At 42.1% G+C, this 20401-nt stretch overlaps 1 protein-coding gene across 3 annotated transcripts in view; it reads left to right on the forward strand.

The window, feature by feature from the left end:
• GRID1 (glutamate ionotropic receptor delta type subunit 1) overlaps window positions 1-20401 on the forward strand; it is a 679656-nt gene that overhangs the window by 430153 nt on the left and 229102 nt on the right. For all 3 annotated transcript variants that reach the window (XM_067025226.1, XM_059053916.2, XM_067025227.1), the window contains exon 6: window positions 14835-15005. In XM_067025226.1, coding sequence (XP_066881327.1) covers window positions 14835-15005 — 171 coding nt within the window. The remainder of the gene's footprint in view (window positions 1-14834; window positions 15006-20401) is intronic.

Consider the following 20401-nt stretch of genomic DNA (forward strand, 5'->3'; position numbering starts at 1 on the left):
TCCTGTTTCTTTTCATGCCTAGTAATTTTTGAGTAGATACCAGACTTTGTAAATTTTACATGGTTTGTTGCTTGAATCCTTTTTATTCCTTTAAACACTTCTTTTCCCCCCTGGGACTCAGTTAAGTTACTTTGGAGCATTTTGATTTTTCAAGACTTGCTTAGAAGCTTTGTTAAGCAGGACAAAACCAGTCCTTAGTCTGTTGCCATTTGACCAATTTTTGAGGATTGTTAAACCCCAGCCTTTCAGGTGGTCCTTTCCCTGGTAGTTTCCTCATGCACATATGCTAATCTATACTCAGCTCAAGACTCAAAGGGAACTTTCTACACATTTCTAGAGGACTTTTACTGTGTAGCTCTCTCTTCTCTGGAATTCTGCTTCCTTGGCCTTCTCAAACCCCAAACTCTCTCTTCCACTCATGGAGACCATCAAGTTCTGCCTAGGTTTCCCCTTCCTCTGCAGCAACCTGGAAAGTCTGTTGGAGCAGTAAACTCAGGATTATTTCATTTATTTCTTTCTTCTTGAGTATCATTTTTCAGCTATGTCTGTTGTCCCACGTCTGAGAACTATCGTTTCATATGTTTTGTTTGTTTTTTAGTTACTTAAGGTGAGAAGTAAGTTCAACCTGTATTAATCCATCAAGGTCAGCATCTATACACTTAACTACCATGCTGTATATCTCTAGTCTTCTGAATTTATATTTTCAGATTTTTACACTTGGGTCTACGCAGTTGGATCCAGTTCAGATGTAAGGGCTTTGGTATGTTAAATACAGGCCTATAAACTTCAGAGCCATCCATTCTAGGGCTCTGTGCCATGCAATTTTATTTTAAAATCATCTTTGGAATTTGTTTTTGGTAATATTTCTAGATTTTAAATTATAAGTGCAATTAAAAATTATAATTTTCTGTCAGCTCCTTGGGGTTAAAAAAAACCATGAGGTGTTAATGTGAAACATAAGGTCTCATTTCCTAGTGGTAGGGATAGTTGTACACAAATAAAAGTAGAATTAAATATTCTTCTGAGGTGAACAAATAGATATTGCAAACAGAATAATTAAAGTGGTTTGTAGCCAGCTAGCAAATGAATGCTGTGAAAGATCAGCCGCTATTATATTTATTTTTTTTCTTTTTGAATATCTGCCTGGGGAGTAAGCTGCAAATTGAAGCCTCAACCAGCTTTTAAAAGTTTAACAACAGAGTGAAAGCATTGGCTTTGTGTTATAGAGATAGTTACGTAGGTCAGAGCTTTAAAAGTTAAAATTTTTGAGGTCCTCATTTTTTGTGTGTGTGGAATTCTGAAGAACTCCTTCCTTCCATCCCTCCCTTTCTCTCTCTTCTTCCCTCCCTCTTTTCTTCTCTCTTCTTCCTCCCTCATTCCTTTACTTCCTTCCTTCATAAGTATTTGCTAGGCTTGGTGCTCAGCGCTAGGAAGGCAGCAGAATATGAGAGATCTATGCCCTGTCCTGGAGGAGCAAGTTCTAGTTCCAGCTCTAGCAAAGATGCAGTTATAGACAAACACCTGCAGTTTCCTCCAGTGCAGGGAACACTGAGAATTCATAGTGCCCCGGATCTGGATCAGAGTTGTGGGTACACAGCGAAGGACCAGAGGATCTGAATAAATGGAGTTTCTTTATGTGGCTCGTGAGACCCCCTTTCCGGGGTGAGTTCTGCCCTGCTGGAGGCATAGGATTGCATGAAGGACCACTTCTCTGCCTGTGACTGCAGAGTCCCTGTTACATGGAAAATTTCTACTCAGACTCTGCCCTGGGTTATTGAACTGGGCAGACTTTGATTTGTCCTGCTCTCCAAATGGCAGACCAAACTATTTTTAGCCTGTCCCTACAGTTATTTTAGTGCTTTTAATGCCCAGGTCCAGACCTACAGAAATATACATTTCAGGTCCAACTTAGAGCATATTTCAGGACTATCACATCTGAGAAAGAGAGGGTAAGATTAGCAAACACTGAACCACTTCTGGGAATTGTTTTGACTTACCTTAGGGTTTTCTAAGTTCACTGGAATTAAGGGAAACTATGAGTAGAGGTGGGTGACATGGGGCTGTAAGAATTCAGAACTTGCAAGGTTGGAGGAAGCAGGAAGGCTGAAGATGGAGGGAAAAGAGGGGGAGAGGATGAAGAGGGAGAGACAGAGGAGACAGTGGAAATAGGAGAGGAGAAAGTGAAAATCAGAGACAGGAAGGAAAGGAGAGGAGAGAAAGGGTGGATGACTCTCACCGATAACCCACTCAAGCTGTCATCCGTAAATAGCCAGCCAATCAGAGGAGCTTTAGGGACTGTCCCCAGTAAATGCTGGGGACATGTGTATGTCCCCTGGCTCATTGGAGGGCAGATATCCACCTTGTGCTCGTGGCCAAATAAAATAGAGTAAAATGTGATGAAGTAAAAACTCAATTAAATGAAATAGAATAAAAGAGCCACTAAAAATGCAAAGCTCTGGGCAAATTTAACATTCTCAGGCAAGACGGAAGATTCTCCTGGTAAACGAACAGGCCTGGGGAGGGTTTCCCAGAACTTCACAGAGAGACTGAGGGGACATCCGTCCAGCCCTCTGGCCACAGGCAGCTGCAGGTCTTTAGGGAACAAGTTCAGCTGCTTATTGCTGGCTGGTCTGACTGGACAATTCATGGGAATGGGCTGTGATGGAGGAGGTGGGTTGGGGGAGAGCCCTGCCACCTGTACCCTCGGCAACCCTAGTATAAAGGGGCTGGAAGAGTGTGGGCTTGTGATCGGAAACTGTTTGTGCCATTTATAAAAATAAAAGAAGCCATACAAATTTTCAATCAGTGGGCCATTTTAAAGAAAATGATGGAGTGCTTGAGTTCAGCGAGTCAGGTATATGCTGGGGTCTCTTGGAGATGGGGAGCAGGAAAGAACTCAAAGCAAATTGGGGTGGTCAGCTATGGGCTCCTTTAGGGGTGAAGAAGAGGCTGCAGGAGCAATGGGGTGACAGGAAGGGCAGGAAAAGGGCTGCTCTGGCTTGCTTGGAGGCCAGGCTGATGCGGGTCTTCTGTTGGCCTTCTAAGGTTGTAGAAAGAGCTTTAGTTTTTGAGTTAGAAGGATAAGCGGTACTTGCTGCAAAACTTTGTGCTAGAAGTGTTGGATCCCTTTGTGCTAGAAGTACTGTTGTCCCATGAACTGATGACACTCAAAGAAATTAAGTGCCTTGTCCAAGTTACAAAGCCAGGAAGAGGAGAAGCCATGGAAGGAACTCAAACCCATCTGATTCCAGATCCTACAGCCTCTTCACTTCACTGTATAATATCTTAGCCCAGAGCTTCTCAAACATAACATGCCTATGAATCACCTGGGGCTGGTGTCAAAATGCAAATTCTGGTTAGATAGATCTGGGAGGAGTCTGAGAGTCTGCATTTCTAACAAGCTGGCAGTGATGCTGATTCTTTTGGTCCATGGGCCACACTGGGAGGAGCAAAGGGGATCCTCTATGGCAATTTTCTATATACTATGTAAAATAGGGAGACTCATGCATGCCCCATGAGTTCTTAGGGGACGAATAATGAGACATGGTATGTCTCTGATTAAAACAACCTCTCAGAAAGTGCCCTTCTTCTCTGCCTTCTGTCCTGCAAATGGAACCAGCACAAGTTTTGGCAGCTTCTTCCTGCCCTCTCTTCCTCACCAGGATGTCTTTGTCTCCTTGGAGCCTTAGCGTGCCTTGCCTTAAGCGCTCCATAGGGACCCGAATACAGCAGGCATTCTGAAAAGCCTGTTGACTTCGCTGGGAGTAATTCTTTCATCACAGCTTTATTGAATCCTCCTATTTTCTCAGCTTCTCTCAAGCCAGCCTTGTCTGTGAAGTTTCTCTATGATCATCAACTTTAAATTACTGACACCATCATTTTTATGAGGAAAATAAACTTTATTATTTTTCCAGAGATGGAATAATGCTGGTATCACACAGATGTTTGATAGATCTAGGTCTTTCTAAGGAATAAAAGGAAATGACTGCACAGCCCTATGTAAGTTTAGAACTCTAAATAAATATTTAATAATAGTTTCCCCTGATATCAGAAGGTTCAGAAATTTTACTGAAGTCTTAAAGATCAGACAAAAACTTAACTTGTGTATAAGGTTCGCATCTCGTTTGCCAAAATGTATATTTAGAAAAAGGAGATCCTTATCATTTTGCTATTTCAAAGATTTTGCCTCATTATAAAAATTTATCCTCTTTGCTATTCAGACTCGAAGTGAGACTTCTGTAGTGATTCTCCCTCTGTTTTAAATAAAATATTTTTAAGAAGTTTAAAAGATACAGAGCACGATATAACAAACACCTACATGTCCACCATTCAAATTTTGTATTATTTGAGATCTTAATTTTTAAGAAATTGACCATTTCAGACAAATTTGGAGTCTGTTCTATACCCAGTTACCTTGGAGTCTGTTCTGTACCCACTTACCAATCCCATTAAATTCTGTACCAGACAGATTGATGTTGGCTATAAATTACAGAAAAATCTGAATCTAATTTCCTTAAGTGGACCGAGATTTTATTATCTCACCTTAGAGAAGGCTCAGAGATATGTCATATGGTTACAGGGCAAAGTGATTCAGAGGCTGACTAGTACCCTCAGGGCCCCTGTTTGGTCTGTGGTCCTCAGTGTGCTGGGCCTGCCCTCACAAGGAATCTCCCTGTGATTCAGACCTCCAGAGGCAGAAAGTTGCTGTCTCTTCTAGGGCTTCTTAATACTGAGCAAACCTCAGAATCCCTCAAAGAGAAAACCCCCCTCACATCTCAGCAATCAGAAATGGAGTTCACATACCCTCCCTAAAACTTCTGAAAGTAGTAGGCCCACGCAGGTTGGCTCAGACCAAGCAGGATGTACCTCTGGTTCTGGGCACAGGGGGTCACCCCGACTTGGAATCCCATGGTGGAGGGCAGGGCACCTGTTCACATGAGGGCTGTGCCAGCACAGAAGAAGGGCGGCGAGACGGTCAGGAAGGCAGCAGATCTGTTTGTTGCCCAGTGGCAGCCACTCTCCTGAGGTCAGTGCGTGTCCTTCACAGTTACGTTTGTATTGTCCCATTACATACATTTCTACTGTTTGATCTGTCATTCTGTAACTTGCTCTTCAGTGTCTTCCTTTCTTTTTCTGTTTTCCTTCGCTCTGTTATCTACAGCTGTACAGGTAAGAACGTAGTACTGTAGATTTATTCAGTCTTTTTTATTCCTGCAGAGTAGCTCACCATACAAATTCCATTGCTTCTTGGATTCTATTTTTGTTGTCTTCGTTGTTGATTTTACATCAGAGGCCTGAATGGACGTGAGGAAGAAACAGCTAAGTCTGACAGATACTGAAACTCCTCTGTCTCCAAAGTATTCTGTCAGTATTGTCATCATCGTTTATATCCTCACAGTTGGCAGCAAGGAAGACTTGAAAAACCCTTACTAGCTTCCATATCAGTTGTTCATCACCTTTTTGGAGTCAAAGGCTTCTTTGGAAACCTATGGGCTTTTCTCCACGGGAAAATGCACACGTACTTGTATAATTTGGGGGGAAAGGTGGGCCCCCCTGAAGCCAGCCAGAGACACTGGCTGAAGACACATGTTACCTCTGAGTGTTGACTATCAGTTCCCATTCTGTTCCTTTTTGTGCTCTTTAAGAAGGACAGTTTTGGTTTTGATCAGTGAATTAATAAGCATGTCCTGTCTGGGAGGTTGTGAGGATTGGATTTTCTTTAGAATTTTTCTAATTTTTCTTCAGTTTTAACTCTTTGTAAGTGGAGATTTATAGAGGTTTCCTAATAATTTAATTGAGCCAAAATAAAGATCACCTAAGCTTCAGTGTGTATTCCCAGTACAAATTTAGAGACAGCAAATATTTTTATTATTCAGTGCATGATGCAAGTCTCACATTTTATTGTCTTCATAGAAATCTTTCTATAGGTATGCTACAAGACTCAAAAGAGTCTTTTTTCCCCCCTGATGACTGGCTGTAATGTTATTAATTACTGGCTGTAATGTAATGTTACTGGGAACGCCATCCCTGATTTCTTCACTACTTCTTTTAGTTGTTACAATATTTTTGTTACCAAAAATATTGTAACATTTTGCTTATAATTCTTCCATTGAAAAAGAAGGTAGTTCCAGCAGTAGTTTGCTATCTCTCTGTTTTAATTCCACAATAAATATGTGCTCCATTTCCTACATTTTACCATCTTTAAAGATGATCCATTTGGAACCACTTTAGTCCAAGACAGCATCATCTCTCACAAAGATAATCTCTTGAGTGAGCAGTATTGAGAGAGGATTTATAGTGGAGCCTTCTAGATTGCAGGAGAGGAAGGTAACAGAAATTCAGGGGGCATATTTCTGGAGTAACAGAAAATAAATAAGGTGGAACCTGCCAAATATTTACCTTCTTCCACCTATAATAGTGAGATGATTCAATACAGTTGGGATTTAACCAAATGGAAAAGGTTGCACGTGCTTCTCTTGGGGCCCTCAGAACTAGGCCTCCTTTTAATATTAATGACAGTGAACTTTGGAGAAGGCAGGCAAATGAAGCAAATGGAAATTGTAGCATAAGAACTGAGGTTTAGTCAATCACACAGCCAAGACACATAGAGAGGGATTTGGGAGATGGATAGGTATCCCAAGAAAAAGGCAGGGCCATGCCTTAAAGAATTAAAATTCTATATACAAGGTTGAGTAGTATGTCTTTACAGAAGAATAATTATCTTGAATGACACTCCCAAAAGGAAAAGAACTAAAAAAGGTGGAAGTAATGTATTTTAAAAATAGGTCACAGAACAGTCAAGAGTAATGTCCACAAGAGCCAAATATAAAGTGAAAATGGAAACTCTGGGAAATAGTTGAGCTTCAAATTAGGTTTTGCCTTAAATCTATTGGTCACGCTGTGGAGACCTTGAGCTTTTGTTCTTCTGGCTGTGTGGGATGTAGAACACATGAGGTCCAGTGTAAGGACCAAGCAAATGAGAGATTTCCACATACAGCTGGAGACTTACATCCTCAGTATAAGGGTTGATGAGAAGAAAACCCACTGTGCAGAAGGGAATAGGAAGAGAAATTTCCTGCCTTGACTTGGAGTTGCCTAGAGGAGGGATATTTTCTTGAGAAGTGATAACTCTCATGCAGGCTTGTGATCCAAGTCACACCACCTATGGTGCCTAACAAAGCACAGAGGAAAATCTCATGTTAAATTATGTGGTTATAGATTGGGCGTGATCCTAACTAGGTGGTAGAAACAAGCATAAATATTTTCCGAAGTAATGGCAATTGCGTCAAACTTCAAAGAATTCCTAAGGAAGTTCTAGGAGAATAAGATTGCATGTGAGAAAGAAAGAGAGAGAGGGAGGGAGGGAGGGAGGGTCGAAGGAAGGAAGGGAAGGAGGGAAGGTGAGAGAGGAAGAAAAGCCATCATGAGTGAAATCCCAGGAAAAAAAAAAGGGGGGGACAGCTTCATCAGATCTGAAGTGACTTTAGATATTAGAATTATCTGACATAGAGTATGAAATAAATACACTTAGATATGTTTCAAAAGTAAAGAGATGCTGGAAAATATGAGCAAGGAATAAAAACACATTTTAAAAAGAAGCAGAATTAAGAAAGAAACAGCTTCAGGAAATTAAAAACCTAATAATTGAAGCTAAAAAAAAAATCAAAGTGGACACATAGAGAAAGAATTAGTGAAGTGGAAAATATGAAGAGATTATTTGGGATGTAGCCCAGAGAAACAAAGAGATGGAAAATATGAAAGAGAGGTTAATAAACATAAAAGATAGAATACGATCTAACATACTGTGGGTTGGATTTCCAGAAGGAAATAGGAGATGACAGGGAAAAATAACATTAAAGGATATTATGGTTTAGACCTCTCCAAAATTATTGAAAGAAACTAAACCCCAGATCTAGGAAGCCCAAGGATCAGGAGCAGAATAAAAATAAGAAATCCACACCTCATAGTGTGACTGCAGAACACCAGAGACTATAAAAAGTCTGAAGAGCATCCAGAGAGAAAACACAGGTCATCTTCAAAGGAATGACAGTTAAACTGATTCCTAATAACTGGAGGTTGTGGCCTGAATAATGGTCCACAAAGATATCCAGGGCCTAGTCCCTGGAAATAGTGAGTGTTACCTTATATAGCAGTTTTGTAACATGATTAAGTTAACAGTTTTGAAATGGGGAGATTACCTTGGGTTATCCAAGTGTACCCTAAATACAATCCCAGGTGTCCTTTTAAGAGGGAGGCAAAGGGATATTTAACTATACAGAAGAAGAGAAGGCAATGTGACCAGGGAAGAAGAGATTGGAGTGATGTGGCTACAAGCAAAGAAGTGCTGGCAACCACGAGAAACTGTAAGAGGCAAGGAACAGATTCTCCCCTTTAGAGCCTCTGGAAGGAGTATATCCTTGCCAACATTCTGATACCAGCCCAGTGAGACTGATTTTTGGACTTCTGGCCTGTGGAACTGTGACAGAATAAAATGCTGTTGTTCCAAGCCACTAAGTTTGTGTTAATTTGTTGTTGCAACCATAGGAAACTAATACACTGGACAAAAATAGAAGCAAGAATACGGTGTAATATTATCTTCACTGTGCTATGAAAAATAGTGTTCAACTTAGAATTTTCTATTTCAAGAATGAGCTAAATAAAAGATATTTTCCAATAAACAGAAACTTAGTTTATCACCAGCAAACCCACATTAAAGGAAATCCTAAATGATATACTTCAGGGGGAGAAAAATGATCTCAGATGGAAGGTTTGAGGTCCACAGAAGAATGTTTAACAAATATATTGATAAATATTGGTTAAGTAGATAAATATTAACTGTATAAAACAATGGAAGTTATGTGATAAGAGGGCACAAAGAAAGATATAATTAAAATACTAGATATCATTATCACATTAGTTGAAATGATGATTAGAGATAAAGATTGAAGAAGAGAGTAAAAAATATTGATTAATTTTACACTTTTATGCATATTAAAATATCTGATATCCAATGAGAGAATAATGGATAGTATAACTTCTAAAAGAGGGTAAGAAAATGAAAATAGGAAAAAATCATTCCAAGAGGAAGCTAAAAAGAAGGAAGAAAAAAGAAATGGTAAAATATGTAAATAATATGATAAAATTAATCCATATATATATATATAATCATAATCCAATGTAAATGGATTAAGATTTCTACTCAAATGTCTAGGATGGATATAAAAAATCAAGTATATTTTGCTTACAGCAGTCCCACCTAAAATGTGAGACAGAGGAAGACTGACAGCAAAGTAATGAGAAAAAAGCAGGCAGATTCTAACCAAGATAAAACTGGTGTAGATATGTTAATAACAGTAGACTATAAGGCAAGGTGCATTACTAGAAATAAAGAGGATATCTAAATAATGATAAAAGGTTCAGTTGAGCAAGGGGTTGTAATTCTAAACTTACATGTAATTAATAAAAGACAGTATGGTTTTTGAAAATATAGGCTGAATACAAAGAGAAATAGAAAAATTCCTCATCTAATTGGACCTAAAAACAGACCATTGAAATCAACAACAATTGGACAGTGAACATGCATGAAACGTTCTTGCAAACTGTCACAAAATGAGGCTCAATAAATTTTAAAGGATTTGTATCGCACGGTCCACATTCTTGGGTTACAATGCATTTGAAGTGAAATCAATATGAAGATTACTAAAAAAAATAATAACCTCATGTTTGGAAAATTTTGGAAAAAAAATCTCTAGTAAACTACTCATGAGTCAAAAATAAATCAAAAAGGAATTTTAGAAATAATGATACAGTTAATACATGTGATAACTTCTGGGACACAACCAAAGCAATGTTTGGGTGTAGATATAGAGTCTTAAATACTTCATTAGGAAAGACAAAAGCTTTCCTAAGCTTCATATGAAAAGATGTTTGAAAAATAACCACTTAATAAATCCAAAGAAAATAGAAAAATAAAAATAATAAAGATGAGTAGACATTAATGAAATAGAAAACCAACACATAAAAGAGTATCAGTTAAGCCAAAACTTACTTTTTAAAGAGAATTCATAAAATACACAAACTTCTAGGATCAAAGTAAGAGAGAAGACACAAATACAGATTATTAGAAATGGATGATGGCACACAACTTTAGATGCACTGGAAAGAATAGAAGAAGTAGAGCAACATTGTGAACAACTTATGCCATTAATTGGAAAATTTGGACAACATGGCTGAATTTTTAGAAAAAAGTGACTTAGGGCAAGGAAGACAAAACAATCAATATTCCTATAAAAATAAGGAAATTTAATTAGGAATAAAAATCCTTCTACAAAGAAAACACCAGTTTAGATGAATTTATAGGCTAGTTCTACCTAACATTCTGGAAGCTGGAGAAGATATTTGCAGAATGTGACAAAAGCTTAATATCCAGAACTAAAGAAAAAAGTCCCACAAATCAATATGCAAGATATCCAGCCCAGGAAATTGGACAAAAACACAGATATAAGAAAGGAAACACAAATGATTCATGAATTTATGAAAGATATTTAACTCTATTCAACATTAGGGAAGTGGAAATTAAAGTCCAGTGATGTACCAGTTCATTCTCACCAGACTGGCAAATATTAGGAAGTCATAGGATATTAGGAGCAGGGAACGATGCAGAGCAACAGGAACTCTCTTCACCACACACAATTATAAGTGGATACAAATCACTTTGGAAATTTGGTATTACCTAGTAAACTTGAACACGTACATATTCTCCCATGGAGGAATTCTAATTCTAGGTATATAGAGAAATTCTTAAAAGTGTGTGTACCAAGACACACAGGCAGGAAAAATGTACATAGAAGCTTTGTTCCTAATAGCAAAGAAGCAAAAACATTCAAATGGTAATCACAATAGGGTGAATACATTGTGGCAGAATCACACAGCACAATAGTACAGCTGTGAAAATGAATAAACTAGAGCTGCCTCCATCACCATGAATAGATCACAAAAACTTAATGTTAAACCCAGTGGGTTTTTAGACATTGGTGAGTCCTGGAATTGTCTGGAGAGCCAGTGGAGACACAGAAGCCTTGCTTGTGGGAAAGGGACTGGACTGTACCTCTGTAATTTTGCCAATTGCCCAGGTGATCCTGATACACAACAAAGTTTGAGAACCACTGTGTTAAAACACAGTTGTAAGAGGCATGCAGACTGTTTAGCTTACACAAAGGTGAACAAAACCTACAAGGCTAAGATATATATTATTTAGGTTACATGTATAAGTTATAGCAAGACAAAGGCAGCTCCTGGTGAGGAGGAAACGGTAAGCATTTGGGGAGGAGGCGTCCAACCAAGATGCAGGTTATTTTTTGATGGAAGATACACTGAAATCATTTTATTATTCATACTTTATGTTATGTTTGTGCATTAAGATATATTTCACAAGGCAAACTTAAAAAGTAATCAAACAAGCAAGATTTATTTTGAGCCTGTGCCCTTCAGCACTTCAGTGAGCTTCTGGGTATGATGTGTTACTGTTTCATTGCTGCCTTGATGACTTTGGTGAGGTCAATGGAGATCACACAGCATATACACTTGTCTTGTTTCTTCTGCTCATCAGCAGCACTGTCTGGAAGGAATGTTCAACTGGGGCAGAGGGGAAGTTTGTTCTCCATGTGGGTTGTGTCGATAGGCTGCTTGCATTGCCCTCTGCACCCTTAGGAAGGCCCGGAGTTTGGTCCTGTTCACAGTGGTCCAGAGGCTGACCTGGTGTGCAGCCCGGAGGCAGTGCCTGCCTGACAGCAGTGAGCAGAGTGGGAGCAAATACCTGTGTGCAGCCCATTGGTACTGAAGGGACATGGTGGGGCCAACAGGACAGGAGAGGGCCTGGAATGAAGCTGCCGGAACTGATTGATGATGCAGTCTTGGAAGTCTCCAAGGGAAGGATACATTCCTAGGAGAAGAAGTGACCCTTCTTCTTGCCTCCAAGCGATCCAGGGGAGTTGCTTCCATGGATTCTTAGAATGTGATTGCAGCTATCTCTGTACTAGATACTAAGGATAGGCCCAGAAGTGTGGGGAGGTGGGTAGGAGTGCTTTGGCAGACAACACTATGTGTTTCAACCCCGAGTGAGTGGGTGAGAACTGGGCCACGGGAGATGGGAGGTCTGCAGAAATCCAGCTGATCCTTACTCTGAGGAAGGCTTATAGCAGCTAATGGGTTGGAAGAAGCTGTACCAAATTCTCATCTCTGTCCTGGGTAGGCAGAATTGAAAAGGAATAGTCTGGAGATCAGGGCTACTTGGGACAGGGACCCAGCCCCCTTGATTACGTCCTGGCTGCCCTGGCTTCTTTAGCCATTCATGCCAGGGACTGCTGCATATGGCCAGGGAAGGTGAGGGTTACACCTATTAGGAAGGTACTGTGTTCCCCCATCAGCCAGGTCCCCTACAATTTCCAGGATTCTTCTTGGGGCGCAGTAGGGAGGGTTCAGTGCCACTGACTCTCCCATCGGGAAGTTGAGGGTGCAGGAGAGGTTTAATAAAAGAACTTCTATGGTGACCTCTGCTATGAAGAGTAAGTGAGAAAAACAAAAGGTTTGTAACATATCCATTTCCTTTCCATGGTGTGCTGGCTTTGATAAACCCCCTTATGCATAATTCAAATTACATTCTTCATGACCTCATGATTTTTCTAGGTTAAAAAAAAAAAAAAAACCCCTCTCCCCCACCTCAAAGGCCTCTATATTCCTTCTCCAAGTAAAGCTGACCACTCTGCTCATTGCTCTTTCTTACAGTCCTACTTACTATTAGATCAGAATATGATTTCTCTCATCCTACTATCCTGTGCTTGGGGCAAGGCGTCCATTAGCAGGACAGCTAAGAGCAGAGCACAAACGTCCAGGCTCATTCCAGCTACATTCTCTGCTTCGTTTCCTGAAGCCCACTGGGTCCTGGGCCCGTCTCACTTGGTGGTCCTATATGAACATTCTGCAGTTTCCTCACCATTGATTGTCAGTTGGTCCCAGTCCAGCAAGATCATTGTCCCTTAAACAGACTTCTGTCTGAAATACAAAGTTTAAGTGGCTTAAACCCAGATTCAGTAGGTAATAGCACTTTAATTCTTTTGAAATGCCTGCAGTTCTGCATACTTGGGAATTACTGATCATTCTAAAAGGATGCAGTTCTTAATTTCTTCCTTTCTCCCAGATCTAGCATATGGCTACAACTGACCAGTCTACACACTCATATTGAGTACCTAGGACATTCCTGAAATACTTTGTTTACCCTTATACCCTTAAACATGTTATGTTCTTGTTTAAGTGATTTTGAAACCCCTGATCACTCATTTCTAACCTCATTAGGTCCATTTATACCATCTCATTGTCTCAACTCTAGACTGTCATCTGCAAGGAGGAAGACTTAAGACCAATTTTAAAACGCAGTTGTTCACAGTTAAAATTTTGGCTTGCAACCAACACTGATGGAGTCGCTTCTTAGAACCAGCGAACCAGGGCTTTCTTAATCTGACTCTCTCCCACCGCCAAAACCCTTGGTGAATGTCCATTTCTTGTAGTTCCTGTGTTGATCTCAGACATGGAGCTGTTTTGTTCCTCTCTAATCCTCGCTCCATATAGCAACCAGAGATTTTCTAAAATGTAAATCTGATTGTGGCCTTTTGGTGCATAAAATCTTTCAAGGGCTTCTCATTGTCTCTAGTGAGGATGATTTAGCAGGATTTACTGAACCCCCACACCCACATCTGGCCCAGGACACAGATCCCACGCTGCCTTTGACCATCCCTCCCCCCTGCCAGTGGCCCTGCCCCTCCCTCCACTACCTGTACCGGAATAGGGTACCACAGGGTGCCACCTGTTGCCCACATCTTCAGGAGCATGGCCAACAACTCAGCTCTGCACTGCCCCCCCCCCCCCCCCCCCCCGCGCCAGCACTTTGCCTAACAAGGTCATCCTTCAGGTTCAGCTTCAGCGCTAATTCCTCACACAAGGCTCATCCTGGAAGGAGCTCGCCTTAGCCTGCTCCCTTGGCTATTCCTATGCTTGAGAGTGCTCGTTTTAAATAGGATAATGATAGGATCTTCCTCATAGAATTCCTAGCGTTGTTGTGAGTACCAACTGAGAAAATGTATGTAAAGAGCTTAGCAAATGGTTTCATGTGGAAGCACAATGGGTTTCCTTTGCCCCTAGATTTCCATATGACATCACTCAGCATATTTCATCCTATGATGAAACCTTGAGTTTCATCAGACGGGATTAAGCCTGACTCATTCACTGCTATATGCCCAGTGCTCAACAGAACAAATCACAGAGGAGCTGTTGGGTAGATTTTGTGCAATGAATGAGTGGACATTTTTTAAACTTGTATGCAAATCTTTTTTAAAAAATCTAATTTTTTTATTAAAGAATTAGGGGAAACTCATTGCATTTTGGTCATCTATGCCAGAGAAAACCCGTTTTCCTTGTCTAAATCAGATAGATGACTCCCAACAGGAAATTTAGCCTTTAATTCCAGCTAACGCCTGTTGTGACATTTGACAGCACTGGTTCTTTTTGAGTTTGACTCCGTGGAAGCCAGTGCATTGGTGGTTTAGCTGCAGATATCTTTTCCTGTCCTTCAGGGAAGGTGTTGAATAATCCTGTTTGCATTTTAGGGTAAGCAAGTATTATTTGTAAATAAGCAACAAATGAATTCTTTGACCTTGGGCCCAAATTCATAACCCCTTTGGCATCAGCTATTTAGGCTGTAGACTTAGACAACTACTGGTAAGTCTTTTGCAGAGATCATGAGTTCATGAGTCAATGGTAAACATTTCCGGTTATCTTCCCAGGAAATCAGTGACCCAGAGATCCTGGATCTGGTCCACAGCGCCCTTGGCAGGATGACCGTGGTCCGGCAGATCTTCCCATCTGCAAAGGACAACCAGAAATGCATGAGGAACAACCACCGCATCTCTTCCCTGCTCTGCGACCCCCAGGAAGGCTACCTCCAAATGCTGCAGGTCAGTGCTTGTCTCCCAAGCTCCCTCCAGGAGGGAGTCTCACCCATACACTTGGCCTGTCATGGTCAACGATATGCCTCAGCTCTGGCTGAGTGCCCTTGCTCACCAACTTTAATAACTAGAACTCTGTCATTTGCTGAAATTGAAACCAGTCAACTGGGCAGTGCCTCTAAGCACATTAGCAGGCAGTTATGGCCATTGTCAGCAGACAGGACATATGAGCTCACTGGGTGCCTCTAATATTTAAAAGTTGCATGCTAGAGCTTCCCTGGTGGCGCAGTGGTTGAGAGTCCGCCTGCTGATGCGGGGGACACGGGTTCGTGGCCCGGTCCGGGAAGATCCCACATGCCGTGGAGCAGCTAGGCCCGTGAGCCATGGCCACTGAGCCTGCACGTCCGGAGCCTGTGCTCCGCAACAGGAGAGGCCACAACAGTGAGAGGCCCGCGTACCGCAAAAAAAAAAAAAAAAAAGTTGCATGCTTAGGGAGTAAGGAGAGTCCTGTGTCTTAGGCTTCTGTGATGACTGTTTTGTGGGGCATGATTTCATCTGGCAGGACTGGGGGTAGAGCCTTCCTGCGGGGAGTCATCATTTTGAACCTGTTTTAAGTTCTTCCGTGTAGAAAGTCAATAATATGGAAACAACTGGGAGCTGTCCCGGTTCATCTCCTGAATGCTGAGGCTTAGGTCAACCAGAACATGCTGGATTCCCAGCTGATCAGGGAGGGGCAAAAGGGTAGGAGCATCACTTGCTCACCTGTTGCATTCCTTCCAGGATGAGAAGTGCGGGGTGTATGGTGAGTTATTCTGCCACTCTCTTGACATAGGCTCAATCAGGGTTAGCTCCTCTTGGGCCTGGGAGGAGGATGTAGAGCTGGGCACCTGTTGTGAGAGGTGGTTTTCTCCCTGGATGTGGGGGGTAACAGTGAAGCACTGTGGAGACTGTCTGTTGGTAGCCCGGCATCTCCACTAGGAATATAGCACCCAAGAAAATTTTCATTTGACACTTGGAAATTTCTCCCAGTTGGATTTATGAAAAGTGCTCAGAAGTTTGTGCATGGGATATGCTTGCCACTCAGCATTTGAAATTAGTCACACCTTCTTTACTTAGACAGGCGTAAGGATTGTAGGGCAGAAATGGGCTGTGTCTGCCACCTGGGTATCAGTGCCACCCCAGAACATCTTGGTATCATCTAATCAGGGGGCGCATATTTTGTGGAGGGGGGTTATTAGAATCTCTAGGGTAGGCTGGGTACATGTGTGATTTGCCAAGGTACCAAATTCAGTCTATAATCTTATAAGGGTGGGGGGCGTGGGGAGAGGAAGCACACTCCAACAGACGGCAAATGCTAGAAATATGTTCTTGGTTGCTAGGGAAACACAGAAGACACTGGGATTTTAGCTGGAGTCACTCCCTCTTCCCCAAAGCCCATGGCTCCAGGGAGCCATCACAAAGTCTGGGGTCTTTCTAAAGTGGTGAAGGGTTGACCGAGAGAGTGGACCAAAGTCCTCCACAGGGCCATGGACTTGAGAGCCCTGGGCATATGGACCAGACGTGGAAGGTGCTTAATGCAAGGATTTGTGGTTTTGGATCCTGCCATGACCTGTTCTGCCTTCCTCTCTTCTGGAGTTTGGAAGAAGAGGTGAGGGGCTCTCATGGTGCCTCTGTATTTACCACCCCCCTCTCCATGTGGATGCAAGTGCAGTGCGACCATGTGGCCCAGACAGTGTGTGCTCATCCCCACCAGGGGCAGGACAGGGAAGTGCTGGCCACTCTCTGTGGGGGCCAGACCCCAGGAGGGCCTCACTCCTAGGAAGATCTCCCCAGGTTCTCTCTCCTCAAAGGGCTTCATCCTCCTCCAAACGTGCACCAGCCCTGCTGCGCCCCGCCCCATATCCCCCATCCATTTTTCTCAGTTCTTGCTTTACCATACTGCACTCCTTCTACTCCAGGAGAAAGGAGGGCTGCTTCCTGTTACACCAGCACGTGCTGCCCTGATGAGGTGGAGGGAGAGGAGAAAGTACTTCCTGTCTAGGTCTTGATTACTCATTTTTGCCCTGGGCAAAAGGCTCAGGTGAGCTCTTTGGTTGCACATCAAACACATTGGATACAAAGAATCTGTCCTGGAGGCCAAGAGAGAAAAGGAGACTGATGGTAGCAGCCAGGAACGCAGTAGAGGGCTTTCTGAAATGACACACACCCATTAGGAGGATGAACAAAGCCATGGCTCTGAGGTGGGTGGCTAGTCATCATCAAGTGAGGTCAGTGCAGTATCGAACCTAGAATCCTGGCCACCCTACCTCTCTTTGTTCCTTCTGAGACCCAGGCACTACATAAAGTGCAAGATTTAAGAGTGACATCATAGAGATCTTGTAGCAGCAGTAGCAGCAGTAGTAACAGTAACAGCAGTAGCAGTAATAGTAGCAGTAGTCACAGTAGCAGCAGCAGTGGCTATAATCGTGTTAGTAGTAGTAGCGGTAGCAATAGTAGTGATGGCAGCAGTAATAGTAGCAGCAGTAATAGTAGCAGAAGGAGTAGTAGCAGCAGCAGTAATAGTAACAGTAGCAGCACTAGCAGTAATAGTAACAGTAGCAGCACTAGCAGTAATAGTAGCAGTAGTCACAGCAGCAGTAGCAGTGGCTATAGTAGTGTTAGTAGTAGTAGCAGTAGTATAGTAATAGTAGCAGCGGTAATAGCAGCCCAAGTAGTAGCAGCAGTAATAGAAGTAATAGTAACAGTAGCAGCAGTAACAGTGATAGTAGCAGAAGTCACAGTAGCAACTGTAGTACCTGTAGTAGTGTTAGTAATAGTAGCGGTGGCAGTGGTAGTAATAGCGGTATCAGTACTACTAGTAGTAATAGTAGCAGTAGCAGCAGTAGCAGTATTAGTAGCAGTAGTCACAGTGGCAACAGTAGTACCTATAGTAGTGTTAATAATAGTAGTGGTAGCAGTAGTAGTGATAGCGGCAGTAGTAGTAATAGTAGCGGTAGTGGTAGTAGTAGTAATAATAGTAGCAGTAGTAGTGATAGCAGCAGTAGTAGTAATAGCAATAGTGGTAGCAGTAATAGTAGTAGTAATAGCAGCAGTAGCAGTAATAGTAGCAGAAGTCACAGTAGCAACCGTAGTACCTGTAGTAGTGTTAGTAATAGTAGCAGTAGCAGTAGTAATGATAGCAGCAGCAGTAGTAATAATAGTGGTAGTAGTAGTAGTAATAGTAGCAGTAGTAGCAGAAGCAAAAGCAGCACTGGCAATAGTAGAAGTAGTAACAACAGCAGCAACAGTACAGGAGCCAGCTTGCTTGGATTCAAATTCCAGTAACTCTAGTTACTAACTGTTTATTATTATTTGTCATTCTGTGCCTCTGTTTCCTTTTGTGTAAACTGGAGATTAGAACACTACCTACCTCTCAGAGTCATAATGAAAATTCAAGGGGAGAACATATAGAAAGCAATTTGAACAAGGGTGAGCTATTAACAATACTGCTCTGGAAGAGGGAGCCAGGTGTGTTCAGTGTTTCCACGGAAAGGCTGAACACGGCCTCGTTATTTTTTGTATGTTGTAGTCCGCTCCCTTCTTGAGCATGCTCTTGGAAAGCCTCACAGTGGGTGGGAGAGCACTTCCCACCTGTCCAGCCCATGATCACCGGCATCCAGCACCACTTACTGTCCACATCAGTCACACAGGAACTCAATCATCACTGCCTTGTGTGGGAGAGGAGAGGCCTTGTCTTTGCGACCCGCTTAGCTCTTCAGACAAGACCCTGCTCCTTGGAGACTCTCGATAAGGACTGATGGGGTGGATCTTTTAAGAATGCAGGTCTTAACATAAGTTAAACTGTCTCTAGAAGTCTCTTTATAGATCCATAAATAAAATACGTTATTAAAGCAATCTGTCTCCATTCATTGCATCTCCTTCCTTGTGTGGGCTATGACGAGAGGCAGACGTGGATTTATTTACTCATCCAACCCAACAACCATTTGGGCAGATTCATCTCATTTACAAGCCATTCCCTTCAAGTTTCCTCAGTAGCTATTACAACTTCTTTCTTTCTTAATGACGGTGTAGAAGGCAAACTAATTTCTACTAGCCTCTAGCTGTGAGATTTATGGAGAAGATTCTAACATGTTTAGCACAAGCAACTGAAGGAAGAAAAAAAAACAGCATTGATGTTGTGGATTATTAACTTTGTCTTGATAAAATTAATGAAAATCCTTTTGGAAATGGAACCCTCAAGTCCATCTTTAGTTCCTCCCCCAGATGGCTGCTCTTGGGATGATAATTCTGGATTAGAAGTTTTCAAGTGGACCATCAAAAACAGGGAATTTTTACAGGATCATTCATCTCTCCGCTTCTGTACTGAGCTGGCCTCAGAAGCTCCATCTTCTTGTATTAGGCCTGTGGTCAGGGCTTTCTGTGCTCCAGAGCCAACCAGGCACTGTTATAGCAAATGACTTTGGTTCCTATTTAGTAAAGAGAACATCTTTTGGAAGAAAAGTACTTAAATAAGTGGCTTCTAGTGGCTCCAAAAGTATTGCCTTTGCCAGTGTGCAGTGCTGTTGTTTATTTTTCCCTACAAAGCACTGTCTTATTTGGGTGTTTCTGATTCTTGTTTTCTCGACAAGTTAGTTTAGGGCCTGTCTTACTCAACCAGTAATAAAAGTGACAACCAGACCTTAAGGACCCCCGAGACTTTGCTCAGATTTCATGGGTAGCCTTGGTCAGAGAAGCATCCTTGGTGTCCAGAACTGCATTGCCTGGTAACTTCAGGGCTATAATTGACCTAACCGACACATTGTCACATTGTTACCCCATTTCTATTCAGATGTGTTTCCAAGGCGGGACAGGTGAATGAGAGAAGCTGTGTTGTCTGGTCACTGTGAAGCCTTATCCTTGAATTAGGCTGCAGGGGCTAATGTGGTGTTATTATAAAATGCTCCCTGAGGTTGGAATTTCTCTTCTTTATGTATTTTTAAATTGTGGAATGGCTTGATAGATGGAATCACTCCTTCCTCGCTCAATCTGTTAAAGCATTTCACCCCGCCCCTTACATCCCTGTTTCTTTAAGACTTCCTGGACTCTTCCCCAGCTTACAAGTTTTTTGTCAACCTGCCTGTAGAATTCTTTCCTCTGGAACAACACTGAGCCTCCTCACATCAGAGCTACCTTGGACTTCATGTCACTTTCTCTGGTTTTCTTCACCCTAAAGACCCAGATGGAACATGTAGGGGCCAGACTGGGGAAGCGTGATCATCGATACCTTTGTCAGGGCCAGTTGAACAGGTGGTCTGCTTGGGTGCAGCTGGTTTAGTTCTGGCCGTCGGTGGCCATGTGTACAACTGGAGTCCACAGAGCCTCGGCTATAACAAATGCTCCTCCACAACTTTCCCCCCTCCCCCCTT

Source organism: Kogia breviceps, chromosome 2 (assembly GCF_026419965.1).
Source record: "Kogia breviceps isolate mKogBre1 chromosome 2, mKogBre1 haplotype 1, whole genome shotgun sequence".
NCBI classification, from domain to species: Eukaryota; Metazoa; Chordata; class Mammalia; order Artiodactyla; family Physeteridae; genus Kogia; species Kogia breviceps.